Here is a 27,923-nt window from a genome sequence, read left to right on the forward strand (position 1 = left end):
TCTTGAAAATCTCGACCGCAAATTCCCCGCAGAAAATCCCGAGTGTACATAATGTGCGATCGCTTTTCCGGCTGTTGCGAAATCACGAATCATGAAGCTATTACGGTAGTTCTAAACGGATACGCTAGGAAAAACATGGTCGTTCAAAGAAAATTTTGTTGAGGGACCAACACTGAAAATTTTACGGGATCAACAAAACTTTGTTGAGGGAACAACAAAATTTTGTTGGACGAACGATTGACGGAGTGTTTCCCATACACACGCAGCCGTCACCGCATGGCGCCAGCGGAGTAAACCGCCAACCGTTTGACTGGACCACCTGTTACTACCCTTCCGGTAATGTAAGCAGTCCTTCACAGTAAGTGACCTAGCTACATGTGCTAATACAAAAACTCCACGACTTCTTGCGGGGAAATGATTCATTCTCTTTACAATTTTTAACGAGATTTGAGATACTCCTTAAAGCGCACACAAGTGTAGAGGGCTTCCTTTCCCGCCATATTAACATGTCTATCTCTCTTAGTCATGTTCGCTGCAGTGTAGTTTCAGCGCCCGTTTTAATAGAATGAACTATGTTGTACCCTCAACGAAATTCATTGTTCCTTCAAAACAAATTTGCCAACCATATCCCCCTCAAACCGCCACAAGCTACAGACTTGCGCAATCGGGATTTCGCGGTACACTGGAAATCCCCCGTTGCGAAATCTAAAGTGATTTAGCATAACTGATATCTGCATCAATGTATTTCTATCCAACAGAAATTACGGAATGCAGGCAGAATGAACAAATCAAAACTTGTTTCTCATTAGCAGGACACACCATTCACTATACCATGTAGGATCATCATTTTTAGGGAACTGGGACGGGGTAAAATGAACAGGACACAATTGGGCACGCTGCGAAAACTTCTGCCTTAGCAGTTAACAACCAGGCAGAGAAGTAAACAAACACGGCAACAGCCACCCGCCCAATTCCAGAAGGCTGCTATTATTTATGACCAAGTTGAGGACTTCAAAAGTACATGGGCTGTGAAAATTCTAAGCCAAAAATAGGAAGTACAAATGTAAAGACAACACATGATGCGGAAATATCGACAACGCCAGGTTATTCACATGACCCGTTTTAAATTCTTAGAGTACAAACATGCGATTACATGTATCGAAGCATTTAACGATTTGCTAGAGCCAAACACAGATCGCAGGCGACGAACATACATGTACAAGTAATTATTTCTTTTTTCTCTTGTTCACTATAATGTAGCAAACTTTGTCAACATGAAACTGAATGGAAATCGGCACTGGCTGTGAAAGAAGAAAAAATTGACGGTGCGTATTAAAAACTTGCCAGTGTTTCCCTTTAGAGGTCTGCGATCACGTCATTTTAAATATGTAAAAAAATCTAATGAGCCCACCCATTGAAGTTTATTTGTAGTAATTCAACATCATTAGTCATTGAGAAGCCTGGTCCAATGAAAGTACAATCTCAACAATTCGAACGATTCAAACTGCAAAATGGGTGATGGAAACCAGCAAGATTTTTGGTAAACCAGAAGTCCACGAATGAGTTGTACATGTAGATGCAATGAATTTCTGGGTGTAGACTGGGAACAGTAAATTAATCGCCGCGTGGGTAAGGGAATGGGTGAGTGACCTTATGAGTCATGTCAAAAGTGCACTGCACCTCACTTCTTTGGGAGTGTGTGTGTGTGGGAGATTACATCAGTCCGCTGTTATGCGTGAAGAATTGCAACATGGCATGTTTTTTCACTCCTGCTTTTATTAGGTGCTTGGAATAAATTTACCACATACGCCTACATAAAATTTGATGACACCGACAGTGAGCTACAAGCAATACTGCATCTTTTCTAAATAACGCACACAGGCAACTTGGTTCAATGCACATACAGTGTCTGATTAGGCAATACACAGACATCACGTGGAAATGACCAACGGAATCAAAGGGCAGGATGATGATGGCTGTTGAAACGGTCAAAGTTCAGTCAGAATAGCTTTATACTTAAGGCACGCGTAACTACATTTAGAAAGTTAAAAATTTGCTCACCTCAATACATGGAGCATTATAAAAGGTTGTTACTGTTAAGCCCTCATGACATCCCAAATCCAATATTATTCAATTCATTTATTTTGTTGCGCTAGCAAAGTCAAAAACAAAAAATACAGACAAAATTAAGGCAAAACTGGCACAACATGGAAGGTGTAAAAATGCATTTAATATTCAAACAAGGAAAATAAAACCTGGTACATTTGGTGCGTAAACATATTTATAAGATGTCACCAGTTTTAATACACACATAATAACGCAACAAGTCAAATACACCAGGAAAGGATGGGAGAATAGTGCATCTGGATACATTTCAGTATGGAAAGGTCAATGAGATACGGTCACAGTATCAAATGTACATCTACAATGCAGAATATGGCCCTCTTACACAGGAATCTTACCCTCGCATTGGCTACCTGTCTTGCTTCTGAAGCCAGAGTATCACTACATCCCCAGCCACGGCAGGTCACCACTCTGACCTCGCACTGACCCCAGCGTTCTCTCAGCCGACCTGCTGGAAAACTGGACTACACTATCCCCTCCCAAACAATTTATGCACTCATATAAATGTGACTGATCGAACCACCTCAACATGACATTTAGTGTGTTTCTACATAGAATACTTTCTATACGCGGTAAATAAATGACAATTCCAATTCCAAGCCTTGCCAAATCAACTTACACTTGCAATAAAGAAAACAATAATTTAAAAACATACATAATATCACATTACGGTCCTCAATGTTGGACAGCGCTGAAATCACTCTGACACGGAAAATAATTGGTACATGAAATTTGCAAATTATTCCTTGGGCTGCTGTTGGCATTTACTTACGGTTTCCCGTGAGAAGAGGAAGCCACCTACACACTTGATAAATAAAAAAAATACACATACAAAAAGAACGAAATACATGTATATCCAGAGAAGCATAAAATGTAAATTAGAATCCCAGATTTGACATGATTTCAAGGTAACAATCAATTAAAAAAAGGCAAAGTGGACTGACGATGATCATCAATGATAAGGATAAAACCAGTTTATAAATATGCAAATAGAAAAAAAAACCACCTTCAAATGCGATGTTACATGGTATAAGCCCTTTGATTCAGAGAATGCCACATACTAACAATGCCATTTTGGTCAATCCATACTTAATTAATCACAGAGAATGCAGTACACTTGATCAACAATGTCATCTAGGTCATTCCAATATCTGGTTTCCATTTCATACCATCCTACCGTTTCTCTGGTTGCTTTCCTGGCATCCTTTGCCTCCTGTTTTAACAGACAAAGCACTCAAAGCACATGGCAAACTTAACGTGATCATTAAAAGTTTAAGGTATCTGCAAAACACGACAGAAAAATATCCCACCCCTTCCCTACGTCATGCTATATACAATAAAACCTCCGCATAGGCATGATCAATTGTAATACCAAGACACAAGAAAAAAAATTAACAATAAACGTAATTCAATCAATTTTAAACATGAAAATGAATGCTATCTAAGTTGACCAAGTAAAACTTACATTCAGAAAAATATTTACTACATTTAAGAGAATTTCTAAGCATGTCTATACACAGGTCTCTTGACAAAAATGGTTAATTTCTTGGAGTATCGTTACCAACCCAGCACTAATAGTGTCTCTGCATAAAACTACAGGGACTGAAGATCTTCCATCTGGTAGACTATCATGCACATCTCCTGAAGACTGCATCAGTAGACTGGTGACGGTGCTCTGGTGACGTCACTAAACCAAAACCCCAATATATTCAACAATGTGTGTACAATCAACAGTTTGCAAAATGAGAGATGGAAACCTCCAAACTGCTATCCATTTCAGAACATCAATCAATGCATTCATTCAAAGCAATGCAACAAGTGGCAAAACCTTTCAAATGGCAAATTTTCAGAGAGGAGGCATAGGTGGTTGTAAACATGCTACATGTATTTATTACCCTCTGGTCGTTCATTTTTGAGTTTTGAGCACAGTGGCCACGGAATGCACTATACAGAAGAAATGGGTGGGTCTGCGGAATTCTTCTTGGCCACTTGAGAGACGACTACTCAATTTTACTCTGAAAGCTTCATGCATGTGCCTCTCACCCAACTTCTCTCTCGTAACAAGTTACAAAATCGGACAATGCATCATCTTCGCATTCAAACTAATCATGGAATTTTTTGGTTTTCTGTTTTTCAACTAAAACGCATGCTTCAATCTAACGACAGCAGTGAATTTCCTCAATAACATTACCTTATCTTTTTCTGACATTTTGGAATCAGGTGGTGTTTTTTTTCTTTGTACAATGCACAGAACATGTATTGGGATTTGGTGAATACATTTTTTTTGTCAGAGACGACCAAAACAGCAATTTTTTTTTGGATAAAGCACTGGATGTGGAAGGGTAATTCAGTTGACAATTCTGAGCCTGTGGGGAAAAAACAGCAGGGGAAAACAAGAAAAGTACACAGAGCGTTGTATATCAATAGAACACCAATGGCCCCCGTCTGTTGGAAGGAGTTTCACAACGACAGGGTTTTTCAGATAAAATTAGAATTACGTCATAAGGATAGACAGGACACAGACAATGCAGAGGGCAAAACTATGATGAATAATGGGTTAGTCCAAGATTACAATGCACATTCAAAACCTGCACAGAGTTGAACCATTGTGCAAATTAGACAATAAAAAACATGAAAAAATGTTTCACCAAATAACCAAAAAAATAAAGATAATGTGCACCAATGATATAGACCAAAGTGGCCAGTAAACCTTCATAATCATAGAAAAAATACATGAAAGAATGACAACATCAGCATGAACTTCCACAATCAAACGCTACATTATTAACATTGCAAATGGTTTCAAAAAGTGTATTTCCTGCAAGGAAAAAGGAGAATATTGCGACAACTCTCAAATCCTCCGAGTCGACAAATGAAACAAGCTGCTAGAAATTACAGTTGTAGAGAACCATTCATGAAAATGCACATCATCCAAATGTTTGACAAAAAGAGTGAGGAAACCACACAAGGAAATAGTGGACAATCATCAGTGAAAACTTATTTTGATGAAGAAATCAAATCACAAAATCATCTTGAGTGAGGACTGAAACATTTTGCCCGAGGAGCAATTCACAACAAGCAGTCACTAATTAATGCTGTAATATACACTTTTTAAATGCCAAGTATTTTCCCAACAACAGCAACAGATATGACCAAAAAACAAAAAAACAAAAAAAAAAGCAAAAATCACCATGGCACAAAAGACGTATTAAATAAAACAACGAGAGATGCAGATCAAAGTAAGAAGGCATGAATTGGTCAAGTGGGCGAAGGGAGGATGGAATATATCACCACAGTGTAAAACATCCTTACCTGGTAACCTCTTGTCAAAGGTTAGAAAACTGTGCATATTACTGGGGGTAGCCGGTAGCCTGCAGGTAAGAAAGACAAACCATTTTCTGGATGTCATTTGCATATTCGCAGTGTGGGATGATATTCACAATGCAATCTCCCCATCGGACAATCTGTTGGACTGGCTGTCAGGCAACAGGCCAGTGCCCAGTTCAGCATGCAATTTCATGAAAGTTGGCATAACCTTGTAGATTGTGTAAGCTTTTAACTGCACATCTGCGAAGGCGGCATTGCATTTACAATCCATTTCATAAAGATTTGAATAATTGCACAAAATAGCAAGTACTTCAAAAATCTTGAACAATCTTGCACTGCATTTATAATCCATTTCATAAAGATTTGAATAATTGCACAACATAGCATATACATGTATTTCAAAAAACTTGAACAATGATCACAGCTTTTATGACAGCCCCTCATGAATGATCATGTTTACTGTCACTGAAAAGTTGCTAAATAGGATCTGCCTACTCTTGTCGGCCGGGAAATCTCAAAGTTCTCTCAAAGGCAGACAAGAATTTCATTACTCTTCTAAAGCTTTTTTTTTCATTTTAGTACCACTGTTGGCAAGCTGACCAATAATGAGCTTTCAGATGATTCTAATTATCAGAAAAATTGTCCCTATTCCATTTGCTTGTGGAAACTTTAATTTCATTTCAACTTTTCAATTTCAGGGGCCCTATTTGGGCATTTGAGATAATCGCTCAAAATTACATCATTGGTTGCAAGATTTGATATGCGGTCTTGCTCACTGCCTATTAAAGTGCCATGACTATCTGTTTCCTCAAATCTGGCACAGGTGGAGTTATACCACTGTGGTAACTTTTGTAACATCTGCTGCTGGACAATCACGATTAATATTCCCAAACTGTGATTATTCCTGGTTTCAAGTTTTCTGCTGTCATGGTATAGTAGTGTACTTTACACGGACAAGCTACTGTAGCGTGGGGCATAAGTCCACCCTATATACTTATACTTCTCAAATCTGTGGAAGCTGGAGACTTGGGCCATGGGTAACTCTTGTAAAATATGTCATGCATGTTTGGTGACAAACTTGACAGATCAGGAGCTTTCATTGCCTTGATATTGATTTTGGGTGCAATTGGCCAATGGTTACAGGAGTTCTGATCCAGTTGATCATAAAGCTACCCAAAGTCAGCTCAGAACTCAAATCACGAGTCACTTTATGCATATCACTCAAGGGATGAGTGATGCTGAATGGTTGAAAGGAATCACTGTCAGTTTGGGTATTCAAGTCACACAAAGTGACTCGCGATGGACTCATGATCACTCGATAATACCTGTGCTAGTTGCTAGAAATGACACGATCCTTTTTAATTTTTTGTACCTGCTGATTAGGCTGCTGGCCAGGCTGGCCGGCAGGTGGCGCCTGCCCCTGCTGCCCCTGCTGTGAGGCATACATCGCCTGCTGCTGTCGGAAGTACTCTGCCCAGGCTGCACTGTAGTCTGGCTGGGCACCGCCTTGCTGTGTACCCCCTTGCGCCCTCATTGCCTCTGCTGGAAAAGTGGGGAGGGTGGAGTTGAGGTATTGGGGAGAGGAAAAAACAAAAAAAAAAGTTTCCTGCTGTGAACCAAGTTTGCAGGGAAAAAAGTGGGGGTGAGCCTTTGCGTTTGGTGGAGGAATGTTGGAATTTCATAACGGAGTGCTGTAATGGTGTTCTTTGGACAGTAACTGAACCCAATATCATGGCGCTATTAAAGGAAATAATTCTCGGCCAATACAGCCTCCATCCATTTCACTTTAGCATTGACATCCAGGACATGAATTGTGTTTAAGCTTGGCATAATGTTTCTGCTGCTTGTTTAACCACTTCCCTCTGGCTGGAGTTTGATCATGCAGGACGCGCTGGTGGTCAATTTTCCGTTTTCAAAATTCTTCAAAAATTCTTATCTTCATTTACTGGATGCATACACCCACATGCATGACCGTCTGGTGGCTGGTCTAATCTCACAACCTCCATTGATGCGCGAGCATTGCAGCCGTGCCTGCTGCCTAGTAAAGAGCCCCCATTGTACGATATCGCATAATTTCCTGTCTTCCGGAAATTGGCCCAGTGTGTTGCTGAATGGCAGTATTGTCTTTACTAATGCGGCCAGATTCCATGAGCATGCAGCAGTATTGTATCGCTCATTCCTGGAGTGCTGGAAGACTTTTGTCCCCACTGATAATCTGCTGGCGCTGGCAGTGGCAAAAAATGGTACTGTTTTGAAACAATGACAGATTACCTCCCCTAATGCCAGCACTCTCTGCTGACAGCATATGAACCTTGATTGGCAAGTCCCAGCAGCTCGTCTTTTGTAACGAGTTCGGTCTTTTGTTGTAAGACCCAGTTCTTTAGTTCTGATTTCAGGCACCTCGGCCATGAAACACGGCACCATGTCTCCGGTACCAGGCTCCCCGGCGGCAAGTAGTTAATGCCCATCTGGCTTAATAATGCTATCACTGACGGCCTGCTCAGAATCTCCTCGATTGGTGGTCACGCCAGCGTGACGTAACACAGTGGCTGGTCTAAGCAAACTGAATCAGCAAGTCCACCACATGGTTTTCGGCTTGCTGGCTTATTTCAAGGTCCGTCGCTGTTCACCATCCCAACACCAGTGTATCTCAACCACATTACTGTCGAGACTGGGAGCACTTCTTAAACAAAAACAAGTCATCACCTGGGCCAAGCGTGATCTTAATCTTCCACCTAACTGCGAATGAGGCCACTCTAACCATTCTGCTGGAGACCCACACAGGGAATAAGGACAAGCTGCAAACACAGGACTTCGACATCATCGACCACATCTCATACAAGCTCTATGGTATCTACTTTGACCTTTGACCTAAACCTTGTCTTTTTCTTTGTGATTCTTATCTTATTCTATCTGGGGACCTCAACTGGTGAATGGAGCAGGAAACGGATACCTCTGTCATGACGTACCACAGGGATCGGAGCTTGCTGCTGCTCTCTTCAACTTATGCACTGACGATCTACCTCAGACGGCTTCAGACAAGCAATCTAAAAGTGCCTTAGGGATTGCTGGAGTCTCTTAAAGTGCGTGAAAATATACTTGAGGCAGACCTGTCTACTCCAGTATGTGAAAATAGACGATGAACCTGACGATGAACCAGCTAAAGACTGCCTGTTGACTCTGTAACTTGGCGAACAGATTGGCAAAATGGAGCTTGGATCAAGCTGGATTTTTTTTTTCTTTTGTAATTTCATACCAACTTCCTCAACAGATCAAAACCAATTTGTCTCCACCACTGCAAACCTTCTATTGCATTCAAACTTCCTTTCAGGTGGTAGAGGCCCACATAAAAGCTAAAAGAAAAATTTAATGACTAAATTCCCTTGCAATTATAACATCGCTGTATCAAGTTTTTTGTCCCAACAGATAGTATTAGGCAACATATGAGATGGCTCTTTTACATCAAAATGCTGTTAACTGAGGAAGTCAGCTTTAAGCTAAGCAGTGAGAGAAAACTACAAGCAATTCTTGGGCTTTTCCTGCTGACACTGAGGTACTAAAACCCTGGCAACTATGAAACAAAGCCTGGCGAAGCACAGCAGCATGTGCAGTATACAAGTAAGCTTTGCGGCACTGACATGAGATGGACAAGGACAAGCAAGGACACATTCATTCTGACATCACAGTTCACCTGCTTGCATTGGGGGGAAGGGGGAAAAAAAAAAGGATTTTCCCAGGATATACCTACCTTGTTGCCTGTAGTATTCTGCCCACTGGCTTGAATAGTCTGGTTGGCCTGCCTGGGTCTGGGTTTGCCCTAGTATGGAAAGCAACACAAGCAAAATACACAGGGTGGACCCCCATTATCTGGATCTGGGCACCGTTTTACTGTCTCCCATTGGTTTCTCACCACCCCTCTGTCTGCATTGGCTAGTGTATACCACAAGTGATGAGCTACTGAATGTTATACGCAATGGCCATATTGGTCTTGGCCACTGACTTTGGGCTGATGGTTACCTTCCACAGACTATGGGGCACCAGACTATTGCTGACAAAGCAATGTGTCAGAACATGTTTTGTCCAATAAATCCACACGGCTGATGTGCACTAAAAAAATTGGTCACTTGATGAACTGCCAATGTGACAGTGAGGTGGTGTTTTGAGGTGAAAATCATTTTTGACTTTTGTTTTGGGGGGGAGAAATTGAGATGTAGTCCAGCTCTGAGTCCTTTCAAGGGCAGCATTGGTTAGTGCAGATCTGTCGACAGCACCCTCCCATCTTGGAAACTGTCATGTGCAAATATAAGCAAACAAGGATACTCATCCTGCTATTTTTTGGCTCTAAGTTACCCCTATGGTCTAAATGCCATCTGAGTGGTTAAATGTGAGAAGCTTAGCCTCAGTCAACTTGACAGGTTTCCAATATGGATCAAAGTTAATCTGGCCACAGGTCTGCAACGAACCAGGACATTATGGGATAGCTGATGAGATGTCGCTCAAGGCTCCTGACTGCTAGAGACAGAAGCCGTGACTTGGCGTGGGAACATAGGGGCCGGTGGGGGAGAGTGTCGCTACCTTGTGACTGTGTGGCCGTGGGCTGGCTGCCGGTGGCTGACTGCGGGGTGCTGGTGGCAGCAGCCTGTGGCTGCATGGCCTGCCCAGGCTGCTGCTGCTGGTAGTACTGTTGCTGCTGCTGGTAGAAGGCCTGCCATGCTGCCTCGTTGCTCTTAGCCTGGTCCTGGCCCGGCTGTTGAGACCAGAAAATCTCTGTTTAAAACATTTGTACTGCAGCCTATGAGAGACAGGTGTATATTACAACCAACTCTCAAACTGGAATGCACAATTGTCACATTGTGACCAGATGCCATGTTCTTTGAGAATCATGCTTGTCACCAGGTCTTCCAATCACATGCCGGTTGTGAAGAGCAAGAACACCTTGCTCCATCTCGACCTCTGAACAACCAAGGCCTGGCTCGCAACGTTTACTGTAGCATTCATTCGACACCCACCACCCATGGAGGAAGTGGGTGTTGGGCTCTAACTGAATGCAAAGGAGCAACTGTCCGTACAAACCGGTAACCAAACAGTGTCATCCCTGTTCCTCGGTTACGCATCTTTGATGACACAAGAGGACGCAGACACCATTTTCTTCTCAAAATATTAATTAAGCAACCACACAAAACAACCAACGGGGAGTTTTCAACAAGGTATTATGTCTCAAACTATCCACTCTGAGCAAGTAGGGCATGTTTTTACGTGGAAACGATTGTCTTTGGTGGGAACGAGTGCAGGTTTACGTGCATTTGCATCAGAGCAAGCTGAGTGTACGCAATCAATTTATATTGGAATGTATGGTCTTCGCATGTGTGCCGGGCACCTGTGCGAGCCCAGTTGAAAACCTTCCAATGTCCCTCCTTTGCCAATGAGGGTGTGTGTGAACTCGGGGCCGATTCAGATACAATTTAGCATTTACCAAAAAAAACCAAACCCAACTACTTAAGTCCTTGCACATGTAACAGGGTCACTACGCCCAGAAGTTTCCATTCTGTTTTTCAATCAATGTACTATTCCTTGTGTGATTACGGGTTTAACTTATGGATTAGCAACTTTTTGGGCTCCAATTTTCTCACAGGTAGGGATGAGTCAATTCGAACAGTTCACTATTCGAATATTCAATTCGACTGAATGACTGATTATTCGGTCGTACTGACCGGCAGACTGTTGATGAAGAAACCTTATACAAAATCAGTTACACGCAATTGTCGTTATAATCACTATAATAGCTTCTCACTTCTAGGAGTATCCCCAGCCACGATTTAAGAGACGAACAAAACTTCTTGCCCTCTTGAAAATTTCTATTCCTTTTAAATTCTGTAATAAATAACTTACTTTTCGAATCATTGTATTTGTCGCTTTTCATTTGAATCTGCTTCAAACGAGCGTCCATTAAACAGTATTTCTCATTTAAAACAAAAGAAAATGCTCCCTTCAGTTTCATAAATTTTGCATTCAAAGATTCAAATTTGGCAAATAATAATCCACTGTATTCGGCACAGCCCTACACGTCAGTTTCACTGGCAATGATAAACAAGCAGGCAATCCCACTTTGGGAGGTTTTTTTCACTGAAGTTTCTCTTCAGTTCATGTTATTCACCTGTATCTTCCGACGACATTTCTTTGAGTTTGTCACATTTATTTTTGCTGCAGAAAGTTTGAGAATTTTGTGTCGAGAATAGAAAATGTCGGTGAGGCTCAGTTCAGCAAGTTTACTGAGTTTATTTTCATTTCTTACCATCAGTTATCCAAATAGATAGCTGAGAACACACAATTCACTATCAATACCGACTCGCATCAGGGAAATTTTAAGTGAAGTCTCCACGACACTCGGAGAAATCTTTGTGGTACGACAAAGTATGTACCAACTGTTGATATATAATGTTTTCCCAACAAAGGTTTGGGGAGAAACAAAGGGATCTCTGCTATTTTCTTGGGCGAACTGGTACAAAAAGCTTCCAGATGTTTGTCAATTTTGATAAAAAGTTGTATTTGTAAAATTAACTCTTCAAAATATGATACCAGCTGGGAACCAGTGGAAGACTGTGAGCAACCCTGTACACTTCAGCAACTATGGGTCAAGTAGTCTTTAACATTCCCCACCGTCAGGGGAGAGGCCCAACACTTCATTTGGCTTACCTGCTGCTGTTGCTGCTGTTGCTGTCCCTGGGGCTGTCCCCAGCCTCCACCACCGCCACCCCCACCGTAGCCGCCGTTACCCCAACCGCCGCCCCCACCCCCGGGGTTGTAGTTCTGGTTACCCTGGTGCCCTCCGCTGAGAAAGGGAGCGACACAAATAATAGAAGTAATGGATTGGTGAAATTCCAGGTTTTATCCCAGCTTTTGTACTGAAAGTCAAGGAAAATCCCCTGCTGTAGTACACAAACGTCAACACTTCACTTGATTACTTCCGACTGAAAGACGGCTCTGTTCCCAATGTACATTTGGACAGAAATGCTAACGTAACTAGCGCAATAGGTATATTTGTTATGGGCTGACAAATAATACAGCAAGCTACACCGTTCTGATGCATGTCTGTCTTCGTTCAATACTGACAAACAGCACGCTCCTTGAACAGAATAGCAATGCTGGAACAAAAACCAGATTACCAGAGAGACTTTTTGGCACCACCATCATGTAAGACTCCAATAGAATGCATTCAAACGGTTTCGGCTTCCCACTGTGACTGTCTATGTCAATCCAACTTTGTGTACAGCCCCATGTGAGAGGCGGCTTGACAACAGATTTGTTTGCAACAAGTTGCTGCTCTTTTGTGAGCATACCAAACACTTCCTCGATTTCTTGCATGGGGGATTTCTTCCTCCACACAGCCCCTCACAGCCCCTATTGGAGTCTTACATGATGGTGGTGCCAAAAAGTCTCTCTGGTAATCTTTCCAATAGCCCACACCTTTAGCTCTCTAACCAGACAGTTAGGCAAACACAAATCAAACCTTACCCTTGGTTATATCCACCACCACCTCCTGGTCCCCCGCCCATTGGTCCCTGCTATAGAAACAAAAAGGTGACATTAGCATTTGCGTAATTGGCATCACCTTCTGAAGACGGAGCAGAAGAGATCCCATGACTGTAGTGGCACCACACCCAGGCAGGTATTCTTAAACCTTGATGCATTTTCATTTTTGGCAAGTCACTACGTCCCATTGGCTGAAGAAGTATGTACCCTGCATAATTATTATCCGTTATGCACAAGCCTAGTGCCACTGCAGTAATGACTCCAAATATCAGTAGTCCGATTACCCTACAATGTGGCCTTTTCATGTTCTGTTCTAGGGTACCATTACACTGCAGTCTAGTGTAAGACAGCCCCCAACCATGAAGCATGCTGTTCACAAAGGTCAGATTATCTACAGGGGGCATCACGTTGCCTGGTCTACTATCAAACACCACTCACTGGACATCTAAATCCTGGCGGCATTAGTGAAATCCAGGCTTGGGTTTCCTATTGCACCATGGTTATGCCCAGCACCCACTGCCAACACAAGGTTGACAGGCTGTAGCTGGATGCCGAGTGGTCACACTTGACAAGATAACCTCAGAAGTCAACTTTTATACATCTTTCTACCACTCTTCAATAAAAATCACTTTTTAAAAAAGAAATTTTCTGGGCTTCGAGAAATTACACATCTGAAAAATGTTTGCAAAGGTGTTGTTCAACACTTACGTTGAGTTTCTCTTGGATAAGCTGCTCAGCAGAGCTGATCTGTTCAGACGTCCCCTGGATGGTGAAGATCTTCTCCCCCATTTGGTTGACACGAGGGGTCATCTCTACCCGGGCCCCTGACCTGGCTGTAATGGCTTGGATGTTTGCACCACCTGAAAACAGAAAAACCACAATGGTCATCTTCATAAATGAATGGTCATCTTCATAAATGAATGGTCAACTCCATAAAAGCTTAACAGAAACCACCCCCCCAATTAGCAGACCAGCTTTCATCTTCGTGTCTTGGTTAAGTCACAGCTAGGAAATGCTGACATTCTTTAATCTGTTGCAAAAACATGTACAGGCAATCATTCAAAGCTGGATTATATCTCCCTGTCTCTAACCTTGGGATAGATCTCTCATGTTTGACCAAAAGACTCAAATCTTTTGCTTGCTACATGTTACATTTGATAACAACTCAACCACACTGGGCAACGACTTTGAAAGTTGGCAATTTTGTTGATGTTGAAACGAAGACAGGAGAAATGCCAAGGTTTGTGGTATGAGCAGTTAAATACTTCATCTCTCAAACGCTTCAAAATCTATAAGGAATTTTGAATAATTTTGAACAAACAAGGAAAAGCAGAGATCATGGGGGATGTTTTTAGAAGAATTCTAGAGGAATCCTACTTACGGAGAAAGAGTTGAATTTAGTGTATTCCCTAATTGTCTAAAAGTGTCAACACAAACATGGTGAACAGTGCTAGAATTACAACTGCAGAACGGCTTACCTCTACCAATGATCAAGCCACACTTGTTGGCAGCCACCGGGATTTCCCTCATTTCGCCACCGTTGCGGTACTGGTTATCCCTCATCATGCCCGGCCGGCCGCCCATGAAGCCACCCCGGTTGCCAAAGTTGTTGGGTCCCCCTCCCCGGCCCCGCCCCCTGCCTCGCATGCCCATACCCCTCTCCATGTCACGTTGCTACAGAATGAAAAAAATAAAAGGCATGCACATTTCACTCGCAAATGCCCTAGCCAACCCAACAAAACAAGTTGGAAGTCCCAACAGCTCAAACACATGTAGCCTGGTCTACTATCAAACTCCACTCATTGGGGAGTGACCCTTGTGGCGTTAGCGAAATCCAGGCTAGGTGGTTTCTGTAGCATCCACTTTACACCCGGAGCCCACAGAGTGTACGAGGCACAGGGTTCTAGCGGGATGCGTATCGGGGAAATGAACGCAGTACAGAACGCAGTACAAACTAAAACTAAGGGTGAGATTTGAGGAAAGTGAAATATCCACGATTCGCCCAAAATTTAAATAGGCTCACCATTTGTGCTTAACAAAAAGTACGCCTTAAAATTTAGTTTCTTGCTTTTTATATCAATACTGTAGAAAACAACTTAAATGGTAAGATCAGGATTTTCCTGATTTAAAAAAGGAAAATGAGGAAAATCCTGAGGAAAAAATCCTGACTTGGGAAATACCCTGATAAATCTCATCCCCTGTAAACCCCCACCAAAGGTCAAACAAAAGAACATCAATGTTGAAGGCGCAACAGACTGAACACATGTAATGCCATTGAACTTAAAGCTCAAACACAGTAACACACATGCACACCTCTGGTTCAGTTTGTTACAAATCACAAATGCCTAACCCTGAGCACTAATCCTTTACTCACTACAACTTTCGAATCTACAATGAAAGACACTTAGTCTTGACCCTCCACAGAGGCCCTGCTTGATACCAAACACAACAGCGGCGTTACTGTTCAGTGTAGACTTAAACACTGACAAATCTTGTCTTTGTCATGGCTACACAGCTTCCTAAGTTTAGTTAATTAATTTTACCCTCGGTAGAGTGAGCGGCCTCTCTTGGCGAGTCCATTGGAGCTAATTACCGTCATCAAGACGCTTCAAATATTTTGATTTTGACATCTAAGAGATAGATTGACTACCCCAAAACCAATATACAATGAACTCATCAGCCGCAAATCAACACCAGAGAAATAAAAGGCCCTGCTGGCAGCTGCAACATAACATGAGCAGTCAGCGAAGCTTATCCATCGCTTTCCTAAATTCAAATTGCTTTTGCAGATGCTGAATATTTGTCTAAGCAGTCCTCTGAAAATCCTTGGCATATTACTTATCGGTAACAACTGGGAACGTGTATCTACCCTTATTGTGTTGAGCATTGTTGGGGAATGATAGATTCAACATGTTATTCCACAGAAACCTGGAGAACACCAAGTCTCAGTTTACAAGATTCCTCTCCCAAACTACAAATTGCACAAGATGTTTTATTTTATGACAGCAACACAACAAATCTTGCACTTAAACTCGATGAATGGAACCATCAACATAGCGGACAAGAACCATGCAAGAACACTGGATTTTTTTAGCACGCCTTTACTGCGAGACTTGCATGTAAACATGCACCCTCCAAATACAGCATTAACAGCAGTAGCTCCCCAGACGTTTTAGGGTCACTGGCACATCATTGATACATAACAAGTGTTTCTGAGGAAGGGTCTTGCGGCAGCCTGCGTTTTTAACATTTTTTTGAACATAAATGGGAAAACTGTTCCATATTTTCATGTTAAATTTGGAAGATGGTCTTGCCACCTGTTGCATAAAAGTTATAACTGGGGTGAGTTTTTTTTTTTTATTGCCTCTTTCAAAGCCTCTAAACTAATGTAAGAAGCCCTTAATCCAGATTGACAGCCTCTTTACTTTGGATGACAGCCTCCTAACTAAAAGTTGAACAGCATACCATCAGCAAATAGTACTAACCTTTGCCTCTTGCACGATCTCGTCCACAATCTCCTGGGCTCGATCCACAGCAGGTGTCGGCCCAGTGATGATGCAGACTCGCTCCTCGCAGCCGTCATCCTCCTTGAACTGCACACGGGCCCCTGTGTCTTCCTGGATGCTACGGATCATCTCACCCTTCTTGCCGATGATGATGCCTACTGTCTGTCTCGGGACAGTGAACTGAGCCATGCCAAACACGAAGAACAGGACATATTGTCAGATGCAACACATTGAAAGTTTTGTCAAACAACTTTGAAAAAGCAGCTTCTGAATCTGCTCTTCGGTAAAATGTGATTTGAGTTTGTACAAACTTAAATCACATCTGAGGACAGGTAATCCCCTGTTAAATAACACCAACCTCAACCCACTGAAAACGCATGAGAAATCACGGCATTGTTGGGTTCAGGGTTTGGAAACTCCTGATCGGGATTGTAAACAATTGGAAATCAAGTCAGCTGGACTTTGTAATGAGGGTCAAAGCCTGGGGCTGCTTACCTCTCTGTTGTCACCTCCACCGTAATTGGACTGACCCCGTGGAGCTCCTTGTCCGCCCCCTCCCACGCTGTTGTTGTACTCTTGCTGCTGTTTCTAACACCAAAGGAGAACAAGTTCGAACTTCATTTATTTGTGGAAGGAATTATCTGGCCGAACACACTGGGAAGCTCTGTAGTCTTGGGGCGAGAGAACAAAACAGGGTCTACTTATCTTAGAATTTCCCATATTGGTGTTGGGCCAAAAAAGGCATGCTTTGAAACTTAATACATATCCTTATTGCCTTGGCCCAGAGACGAACCCGACTTGAAGGATATTGAAGTCCTTTGGGAATAAGGCTATGTTCATGACAGCGGGGATTGCTATGGCAGAAACATGATGGCCAACACTTAAGGAGTACATGTACAGTGTTTTAACGGCATTATTACACGGTGAAATACAATGATTATGATGCAATGCATAGAATACACAATATCCTGAAGGATTTGGCAGAACAAAATGTGACTGCAAAGATAACTTACATCCAACAATTCGCTGATCAGTTCTTTGGCTCTCTGTCAAGGCAAAGAAACAATTCCATTTCATTACAGTTGCCACAGACCACTGACAATACACAAATCCCATTCCTATAAACTCACAAAACATCAGTCATCAACTGCAGGTCTGTAACTAGACCATTTGAACGATGTACACGCAAACCAGGGAAGTGCCTGATACTGACAAGCAATGTTTTACATTTCCATTTGTCGGACCAACAATAACTTCATCAGGGTTGGCAAAAATTCAACATCTCAGCTTCAGACAAGCCTAACAGTAGGCAAACCTTGAGATGCTGCAAGAAATAAAAACAGGTGCAGTGCACAGCAAATGATGCAAAACACAATGGACCACAAGGACTGGCAGACAGCACAGTGTGCACTACAAACCAATGCATGCAAGGCAATGCTGTAGTCAAGACCACTAAAGACTTTCACAAGACCAACACAAGCCCTCCAGTCTGAATTCACATCACGAGCTATCAAAATGAACTGCAACAAAAGCATTCCTTTGTCATTGTGTGAGGTCTCGCGTGTCAGGTCTTGTGATGGTCTCGACCAAAACACTGATGCAAAGCCAGCATCTGTAATTCTTCTCATACAATCAACAGCACGGATGAAATACTGGGCAAAAGATTCCCATTTCACAAACGCTCAATGCTATTTGTTTTGAGCTTTTTACTGCTACATCCTCCAAAATGTGCGTGCATTGACTGTCTTTCACTGGCACATGCTTTGAATCACGGTAAATCAGTGTATTTTTTTAGTGGGGGGGGGAAATCCTCTATTGCCTTTGAGCACCATGCCTTGTGGAACCACTGTTCTCATTACCAGTGGGGCACAACCACCATTTTCAATTTAGATAAAAACTTGTTCTTAAGGTGATTGTTTCCAGACTGGCCCTGAACAGACCATGCCGGTAGTGAATACTCACTTCCACTTGAGATGGGTCACCAGTGATTTTGAGGGGTTTTTCCATGCCAGTGTTGGCAGTGCTGTCCTGAATCATCATCATCCTGGCACCAGACTGTTCCTGAAGGCAATTGGTAGAATAATCACATGTAAGGCATTTAACCAAACCGTTATTCAGAAGCTGGTATATTATCCTCCTCTTTGCTCATCCAAACATTGCTGGTAACAGCTCAACTCCCGGGGGAGAATAGAGCTAAGTGGTTAAACACATTGACCATCCTTGCTCTTGGGTGAAGAAATCCAGATAGATTTAGGGTGACTCACTTAAGATTGCACAATGTAACCGGCTGCTGGACTAGCTTCAAACCTTAACCACTGGGGCAAATGCCCCCTCAGGCATCATGTCCTTCTGAGGCCATGTGCTTTTGAAGGCCACGTTGCTTAAAAAACAATGCTAAAAATACAAAAATGAAATTCAAAATCAAAGTACTGGGAGAATACGTCAACTCTTGCCTTTTGATCTAAACCCTAGGGCATGTGAGAAAAAAGAAACGCAGTTCCACTGATAAATTGGTCTGTTTTGATTAAAGTTTTGATCTGTTGATCAGCTTAATTTGTTTCCATGCTTATTTTTATTCAAGGTTGAATCAACGATGATCAAGGAGCAATTGACCTATTTTGAGATCAACCAATGTGAATCTTTAAGGCGCATGTCATCAATATGGACCTTTTGACCAAGTATGCCCATCTCTGTATTTTTCCCCAATTTCATTGAAAAAAGTGAATAAAATCTTAAGATTTTGGTTGTTACAGTTTTTGCTCATTCTCTTGTATCCTCTCAACTCTAACCATCCCAAATCCATCAAAATCCATTTCCACTTGTTGATGGATATTGATGGACTTGGCCCAGGAGGCTTGAAGTTCTCCCAGGGTATTCAGTGCATGCTGTCATGGCAATAAGTACTGTTGACGTCAGGTATGCCGTGTGATAGGTCCATAACAAAGACCATCATGCTAGTGGTGCTCTCTTTAGCAGGAAATGTGGATTGTACAGGGAGTGTTAGATTTTGATGGATTTGGTCCAGTGCAAGACACTAGAAAGTTAGGGTTAAAGGAAGTGTTCACGGTAGTTTTGGATTAACTGCATGAAAACAGTAAGTGGAAAAATTGAACACCACCTGAAGGACTTGAAGCGTACAAGCCAAAATTACCTATGGAGATGGGGACTTGAACAAAAGTGACAAAATGGCCAACTTCCCTCCTTACCATGAGCTTGCGGATGGTCTCTCCCTTCTTGCCAATGACCAGGCCCACTTTGTTGGCCTTGATCATCAACTGCTCCGTCACGGCCTCCTTGGAATTGTAGATGATGTTGTCCAGCTCCTGTTTCGCTCTCCTGCAGGAAATAGAAATGTTCCTGTCAACTGTAAGCGTGGAGTGACCTTTTGTTTGTTGGGCCATAAATATAAGACAACTGATGCTTCAGTTTTCTCTTGTTAATAACACAAAGGCTTTGATTTTAAAATGGGCACCTTGTATGAAAACGTCTGTGTTTAATTATGGCCCTATCGTGTGACGTCACTTCAGTTTAAATCACGCCCACTGCACATACACTGCGCACAGAATTACATGTATTGATCCCCATTTACGTGGAACCATGGAACCGGAAGTTAATGTGCGACTTCAGCAATCGTCCAACGGGGAGCCTGCTAATCATGGCTCGTCTGCGTGTACAATTAAGTCGCTTACGAACCAGATATGAACACTTCAGTCAGACGAAATTTAAATTGGGTGCAAAACGCTGAAATCGTGCTTGGGTGACCGCGTCAAAAATGAGCTGCATCGATTCCAAAATTGGAATCTGAAACCAAACTTTTTGAGGCATCAACTTCCTAAAATAAAAAGGTCCCAGACATTTAAGTAAGGATTAGGGTAAAAAAACCCAGTCATCAGTGTCCCACGTACATGTTCATAATGTAGTGTGTGAGCACCCATATGTAAGAGACCACAAAAGTGACATCAAGAACAACTGCCCTGGTGAAAGTCAAAGATCGCCAAGTTGATCACGGCTATTGCTCGCTATTACACACAGAGCTGCTCATCTAAGGGTGTTACGCACAGCAGTACAGTCGTCAAAATTCTCTGAGAAAGCTGAGCGAGTACACTGGACGGTATGTGACTTCTCTATTGGTGAATGTCCCACACATGCACGCTGCTGTTGCACTCCATGCCAACACAATACAGAAACAGTCCAAGCCCCAAATACTTACTGCACAGCTTCTGGTGTCCCCATCAGTGTGCAAGTTCTTACATCCGGGTTTTCAATGTCGTTCTCTGCAAGTGCATGTGCAAAAGAAAGCATCTTGAATTGTGTGGTACAATAGAAACCACTGCGACAGACCCAACCGCACATTTACTGAGCTCCAAACAAACAGCCTGGCTGCGTGTCCTTCAGAACCAATTAACCCATCACACACTACATGCAATGGCAAATACTCCATGCAATGCATTTTCTAAGAATCACTTTACGTCGATCTTTATCTTCTTCAATGTGTGAAAAACACGAAATCATTTTGGAGTGAAGGTTTTTTAAAAATGCACTTTTTAAGACATTGAAAAATTGGTCCAAGCTTTTCCAGACGAATGAAGGCTTTGTTGCCGTGATTTATCAGGAGAGACATATTTCAGTTGAATTTTTTTAATGTTCAAATGTTGTACCGTGTATTTGCTCTTTGAAAAGAAATTCTGAAAATGTATTGCTTGCTGGCTTATTGCCATATACTGTACACAACAATAAATTACCAAAGAAATGGAAATTTATGACAGCAAATTATAGAAAAAAATCCAGCAGTGTTTCATCAAGGTTCAGTGCTTGGGATGATGTCACCGTTTGGATCATAAAAATGCAAATTTGCATCGGCATGAAAGCTAAACAGGCTCCAAAAGGAGATTGAAATAGCAAAAGAAACATCCACAAAGATGTTAATTAAAAACCATGAAGGTGTAATTTCAGTGGGTGTAGTAAAATAATTCTTTCGCATGGTCTCTTTAAAAGGTGTGGCTGGCAATAACAAAGGCTAGTATCCAATGCTTGAGTGGTTCCTAGCCACAGCCGGTTAATTCAGATGCAGCTGCAAGACAAGTCCAACTTACGTCCAGCAACCTGTACTTTGCAATCCGAAGCTTCCTGGATTTTATTGATTGTCTCTCCGCCCTTTCCAATAACTGTGGGAGACAGAAAGTGATGGGTTGAATCAATGGCTGCATCCGAATCTCTTGTCTAGAGCTAGGTCTAGGTCTTCGTTCCGTTGGAAATGCGTGGAGACGCGTAGACAATAGACCTAGCCGTAGCTCTGGAAGCCTGTTTCGGACACGGCCATTATCACTCCGTGAGTGAACTCCTTGTGAAATCCAGGCACAGGGACTAGCCAGGGTCCTCACAGAAACCTGGAAACCGAATTCCATGACTTTTCCAGGACTACAATATGACAATTGCCATGACATTTCTTGTCACTTTGCCGAAAACAGTTGCTTGTGCCTGGTATTAGGTACTGGAATATTGCATTAGCCTACACTTTTGACCGACAAGGATACGGTCTGTAAAATTATCATTCCCTTGAAGCAGCCCACAACTCCATAATATAATTTAATAACCATGAATGATCTTGATTCCCATTACTTGTCAATGAATTGTTTGCTCCAATAGGAGGGATCCATGGGGTCATGTTTTCCCCAATTTTCATGAGTTTTCACAATATTCCAGGACTCTCTTTCATGGATATTCCATTACTGTGGGAACCCTGTCCGTCTCTCCAGAAAACCCTTGTTAATCAGCATTTTTTATACCAAAATGTACACCCTCTCTCCCAATACTTTCTAACCATTATCACAGCGCCTGCAATCCACACACTCCAAGGAATGCCGAGAGGTAAACCCTGGCTGTGTAAACGGAACCCTTCAACTCTCTTCATCTTGAGTCTTAACCCTCCTTTGGTTTTACAGCACAAATGTGCACAAATGCCCACAGTCACTGGTGAGCATGTAATATTTATATGGAACTCAAACATGCACAGGTTCAGTGTGTACACACTAGATTGCCAGCACAAAATGACCCAGGGTCTTTTGTGCAATCCTCTTCACTGCATTTGGTTTACTGCACAATTATGCACATGAAACAGTGAAGCACAGTTCTCGGGCAGCACAAAAGTGCAATCTGATATTCCTGTGAGGGACAGTTGGTGCAGTGCACAACATGACACAGCTGTGCTTCTTTGAGGTGTTCACCAAATGACCCAAAGAGTGACTTCAGCGTAGGAGGGTTAACTGATAAAGTGTATTTCACCCTACAAATCCTGCCGGCTGGCCAATAACTTCACCAGAATAACACGGTTTTAATGCAAGGCCCCCATGTACTTACTCAAACCAACTAGATTGGCCGGCACCTTGTAGTTCTCCGTCGCACTTCCAATACTATAAGGACCAAAAACAACAAAAAAGGACTTTTTACCAAGGAAAACAAACATCCTTTTGCTAGACGCGAACCTTCCAAAGTCTTTCCAAATCCTCCCTGCATAAATGCCAGGTTTTGAAGAATAAATGCGGTGCAATGCAGTATGGCAAACATTTCTTTTGATTTTGAAGAATGCACTGTCTTAAGGTCTTGGGATGGACCTCGCGCTGCCTTTGCTCAGGTATGCATACACATAGGCCTAAATTATATTGAAAATTATGAGCACTTCTACAGGATATCATTTACACTGCCTCAGCATGCCGACTGCTATTGCTGGAGGAATTTCAAGTAATAGTTAAAACACCAAAGATCACATTAACCCTAACCCCCTAGGCTCTTACACTAGAAAGTACACTGAACCTCACAAAATCAACAGGTTCATGTACTTGTCTATGTACTTGTACATGCAGGTCACTGTACAAAACCTGATAAACTCTAACAGAATAAGCCCGTTGGAGTTTGAGTGATATGGTATGAATGGGTCTATGCAGTATAGGATGACTTGCGCTGAACAGTACCAAACCTGACGAAATCAAGCATAGTCCAACAACTGGCACAACTGCACACAACGAACCACGTGTGTCCCAACTCACACAGAATCAAACACCATCTCCCTGGGCCTTTCATCCCCAGTTTCACAACATTCAAACAGGAAGTTCATCAGGTATGGTACCAAACCTGCCCAAACCTCACAAAACCTGCCTTTGAGTACAGCAGGTTTGGGGTAGTAGGGTTAGAGAAATAACGGACACCAAAAGATAGAGGACTTATGCAAATGTTATGAGGCAGCAGTAGCAGGATATACACGCAAGTTGCCTTCTTCTAAAAGGCCTACTAAGTTTAGATCGAGGAACAAAAACCAACCACCACTTACCCAGGCATACCCGGTTTCATGGAGTACATGTTACTCCCCAAAGCTGAAAACCAGAAAATTTGAGAGCCGTCAATAATCATATTATTGTCTTCTCCAGACATTTTAGGCTTAAATTACTCTCTTCAGTCTCTGCCGCATATGTTTGAAATTTCTCTTTTAAAGTTTCAACAGACACCTCAAATCTTGCTGTTGAAATGCAAAGGACCTTCTTCCTGCCTAAATGAAATTTCGGAAAGTGTTCAGAATTTTCATCTTTCTCTGTTAAGTATTCTGAGCTTTCCAGTTTCATTTAATAAACACCCTGTTTATTTCGGGAAGATTTTAGCGAGGAAAGGGGATTCTGTAACTGGAGGAGACAGAACGTGTGCCATCTCTGAACCTGTTTTATACTAAGTGTTTTATGAAACTCAAAATTCTTGGAGGCCAGATGCAGACCTCTTCCTTTTTCCGCACTTGGGTCGTATAGAAAAACAGGTGCTGAAAGTGTTACCTAGGGCTTTGGCCATATTCAAGGACAGTATGAACCAACATGAGATGAACTCACGGTCACTCATATTTGGGAAGGCCATGTTTTTCTTTCCAGCTGGCTCCTCCCCTGACAGCTCATCCAGGGGTCTCTTGAGACCCAGCGACACCGACGGGTCACCTGCTTGGCCAGCAGGCAACGTCGACCCTCCAATTTTGGCTGCAATCTGAAGCAAAATAGAAAACTTGTGAATTTTTGTTCTTGTGTGTACCATTTATCATGCTCGTTTTCAACGTGGAATCAAGTCAGTGTGTGGTCTCAAGAAACTGGTGAGCACACTAGCCAGTGTCGGGTTCAAGTCCAGCTGCATGACTGGGAGTATTTTTACTCCTCCAGGAAAGTTTTGTTTCAAATTTAATCATGCATGTCATTGCTGGATATTTCACTCTTTTTGTCACCCAATGTGGCTCGAGTTCCTTGGGAAAAATAGGCATTATATCGGAAATTGAACAATATGTACCAGTAAGTGTAAATCCAATTATGCAAATACATGTATGTACCAAAAGAACTATGGGGATCGTCATTAGAGGTAGTGAATATGAACAGCAATGTAAGCATGAACCATCAGTGATGGAAATGCGATAAATTTTGTGCCAAAAGCGAGACAAACATGAAACTAATGTGCAATTTTTGTGAATGGAAATTTCTTTTAAAATCACGCGTAACAACGGCCACACAACCTGCCCCAGCCGGCCATAACCACAGTGCACACGGCATATTCGCGGCATGGATCGGAAACCGACCCAGCGCCCTGCTTGGAGCTGGAGCGCTAGCGGCTTCACAGCAAAAATGAAATGTTTGACAAAACAAACTCGCCCCCAGTTTCTTGTCCTAGTTTCAAGCAGCACGAGGCCCACGGATTGCGGGGGAAATGAGGTTGCTGTGATTTGGTGGGATTATACAGCATGTGTAGTTCGGTACAGTACGGTACCGAGTGCACACATATACTTTCAATGCGCGATAAGTGACGCCTTGGTACATACTCCCCAAGCGCGATACCAGCTTTGCACGTACATACATGTAAGCAAGTGTTAACTTCTGTCATTCCGTGGTGATCAATGTGCAACAAAAATGCCAAAAGCACCGTCCAAATGTACCGCTGAAAAATGGCAGAAAGATAAATGTATGCCTTGGCTGAAACAAGAGAATCAGTCGGAAGACAATGTCCTTTACTGTGAGCAATGTAGTTTGCAAGAGGCCAAAATCAAAGCCGTTCGAAATTCTGCAGAACCCTCGTCAGATTCCAGTGAAAGCACCGACTCTGACAGTGATTTTGATCAGTAAAATTTGCAGTGATGTACATGCACATGTATCTCATTTTCCTTTTCTGGTTAAATATTTGACTTATGTGTAAGTCACCAACTGTTCTAGGTCAAATGTAGAACATCTCACAAGCTAAAATGGTGTCCGATAGGTGTTTCTCTACCTTGAAAGATAGTGGCTTGGTGGTGATAGTCTAGGAATTGGGCATAAAGCCTGCTTCTTATGTTTAACAAAAGTCTGATCCACTTCAAGATGACCCTTTTGCACAGCACTTGGAGAGTTTTCATTGGGATGGATATTTTAGGAGGTCTGATATCCGGATGGACTGTGCAGGAAACGTGGCTTCGGTACAACTTGTGATGTCATAAATGTATATATCTAACCATAATGAACTATACAAGTACATGAAACTTGAGCTACCGGTCTCTTGAGCTAGTATTGGCCAAGATGAAAGGGCAACAGAAATTGAAAGCATTTAGTTCAATAAATACAAAGTTCCCTGACCACAGATTTCCCAGATATCTCTATACATAATCTTAACGAGAGTAGTCGGAATTATCCGGACTGGTATCCAAAGCAACATAAACGTTCATTACGCAAGTACGCTACGTCTGTTTAATCATGTGACGTATGGCCTTTAAAGAATGTACATGTGTGCGGATCGTCGAGGGATGAGAGGTGAGGATGGTTAAAAAAAAACACACACAATAATATAGCTTAAATTCTACAAAATACACAAGAACCTGGATGTTCGATATAGGTAGAGGTTCATTAAGGGGTAGACTAGCTCCAGAAAGTGCAAACGGAGGTTTTCTCAGGTACAACTACCTGACCATGGCAAAGCACTTTTCAAACCCCCATAGAATTACGACACCATGTAAACCAAGTGTGCTCAAAGTCACATGGAGTAGTGACTTTGAGTTCTCGAAGTAAGGCCAAGGATACAGAGCATGCAGAGGGAGTCCAGTAGACAGGCCCCCAGTCTGGGGCTAGGTGAAACCTGGTTAAAGTAATAACACTGGAGCAGGGCAAAGTGGAATTGGGCCAAGGTGGGGATATGGCAAAGTGGCAATGGGCGAAATGGGAATGGGGCTATGTGGCTAATTGGGGCAAAGCCGTCGCGTCATAGGACTGGACGTCCACTAATTCAAGCCCCATTGAAAACAGTGTAAAATCAGCACCGTTCAGGGCCCAATAGCATGCACGCCAACATCCCTGAGATTTTTTGAAACACAAATGAAATTCTTGTCTGGTCACTTATCTTTCAATTTCTTTTCAATTTTTTGTGGGTTAACCAATTACATTTTTAATTATTCCCACAAAACAAAATCACCCCCCCAAAAGTGATTTTTCCGAAGTCTGATTGCAGCCATTTTTCAAGTGGCAACCTTCAACTTTCTCGGGCACTTAGGACCATTTTTCAACCGTAGTTTTCAGCCCTTCTGCCCTCATATGAAAGCTCAAAGACCCAGGGAGTTGATCCTGGCAATGATTTACACAATCTCACCATTTTGGGGGCCAAACAGTCTCCTTTTTCAAAAGATACTGGGGGGCACCTGTAATGCTAATGAGCTGGTCAGAAATTGTCACTTGAATTAGTGGTCTGCACCCGTCAAGGGCCAAGTGGAAATGGGGCGAAGTGTCATCATCGTGGTCATGCAATGTAGGCTACTCTACATATGTAGGCCTATGTCGACATGTCTAAAATCTGCAAATCATCATCTTCATAATCATGCAAGTAATAGAGCCACTGACAGTTACAGTTCTGGCTTGTTTTAAAGTAGTTACGGGGCAAGATGGTCAAACCCGAATACTGGAATAGGCCTATCTTTACTTTTTGGTAGATGCGCGTCGCGTGTCGGAAATACACGGTTCTCACGTTCTCACTGGTTCGACCACTGCACATTTTGTCATGCACAAAGGGAACGTGGTGCAGCTACGTCACTGGCTGAAGATAAACCCGCCGCATGTTTAGAAGTCCCAACTTTGGTATCAAAATTCACCACTTTGTTCTTCATAATCCGTACAAACCTGCTTAGCCCGTTGTACTGCGTCAGCAAAAGCTGACTTTCCGTCGTTGGAGATAGAAGCTGGCGGTGCGACGGCCTGAAAATCGGTCATTTTCGTCCTAATCTCAGGGTGCAAAATGGCCTCTCCTCGGCACACGGTTTTCCAGAAATGCAGAGTGCGTGTTCGTAAATGAATGACGCATATTACGTCACTAATGAATTAGCATAATATAGTTAATGTCCTTCACTTGGCGCGCGCAATTGATCCCTAACAACATGGCGTGGCGCGCTTTCATTTTCGCCTCTTGTGTCTT

The 27,923-nt window shown here is 42.5% G+C and overlaps 1 protein-coding gene across 4 annotated transcripts; it reads right to left on the minus strand.

Moving 5' to 3' along the window:
* Nucleotides 1-2,210: 2,210 nt before the first annotated feature.
* LOC110981056 (far upstream element-binding protein 1-like) lies at nucleotides 2,211-27,794 on the minus strand. 4 transcript variants are annotated; one of them, XM_022238234.2, is made up of 20 exons: nucleotides 27,632-27,794; nucleotides 24,356-24,503; nucleotides 23,812-23,854; nucleotides 22,845-22,897; nucleotides 21,581-21,652; nucleotides 20,698-20,761; nucleotides 19,694-19,823; nucleotides 18,450-18,548; nucleotides 17,501-17,533; nucleotides 16,983-17,075; nucleotides 16,467-16,667; nucleotides 14,460-14,655; nucleotides 13,690-13,841; nucleotides 12,964-13,013; nucleotides 12,145-12,280; nucleotides 10,027-10,198; nucleotides 9,200-9,268; nucleotides 6,824-6,990; nucleotides 5,437-5,495; nucleotides 2,211-4,490 (listed from the first exon to the last, which is right to left on the minus strand). In XM_022238234.2, exons 1-19 carry the CDS (start codon nucleotides 27,719-27,721, stop codon nucleotides 5,475-5,477), a joined length of 1,989 nt encoding a protein of 662 aa, XP_022093926.2. In that variant the 5' UTR covers nucleotides 27,722-27,794; the 3' UTR covers nucleotides 2,211-4,490; nucleotides 5,437-5,474. The 4 variants fall into 4 exon arrangements, with proteins under 4 accessions (XP_022093926.2, XP_022093925.2, XP_086987720.1 ...); XM_022238233.2 differs by having other exon boundaries at nucleotides 6,824-6,993; XM_087131594.1 differs by lacking the exon at nucleotides 9,200-9,268.
* Between the last annotated feature and the right edge of the window lie 129 nt (nucleotides 27,795-27,923).

Source organism: Acanthaster planci, unplaced genomic scaffold, assembly GCF_054643075.1.
Source record: "Acanthaster planci isolate LZ-2023a unplaced genomic scaffold, COTS_SCS Contig3, whole genome shotgun sequence".
Classification (NCBI taxonomy): Eukaryota; Metazoa; Echinodermata; class Asteroidea; order Valvatida; family Acanthasteridae; genus Acanthaster; species Acanthaster planci.

Bases quoted from the DNA above. Each gene is read 5' to 3' on its own strand.
- LOC110981056 (XM_022238233.2), bottom strand. From the start codon at position 27,721: ATGACCGATTTTCAGGCCGTCGCACCGCCAGCTTCTATCTCCAACGAC. The intron at 24,504-27,631 runs GTTTGTACGGAT...ATTTTGCTTCAG, and splicing joins CAGTACAACGGGCTAAGCAG to ATTGCAGCCAAAATTGGAGG. The intron at 17,076-17,500 runs GTAAGTTATCTT...CTTTGGTGTTAG, and splicing joins TGATCAGCGAATTGTTGGAT to AAACAGCAGCAAGAGTACAA.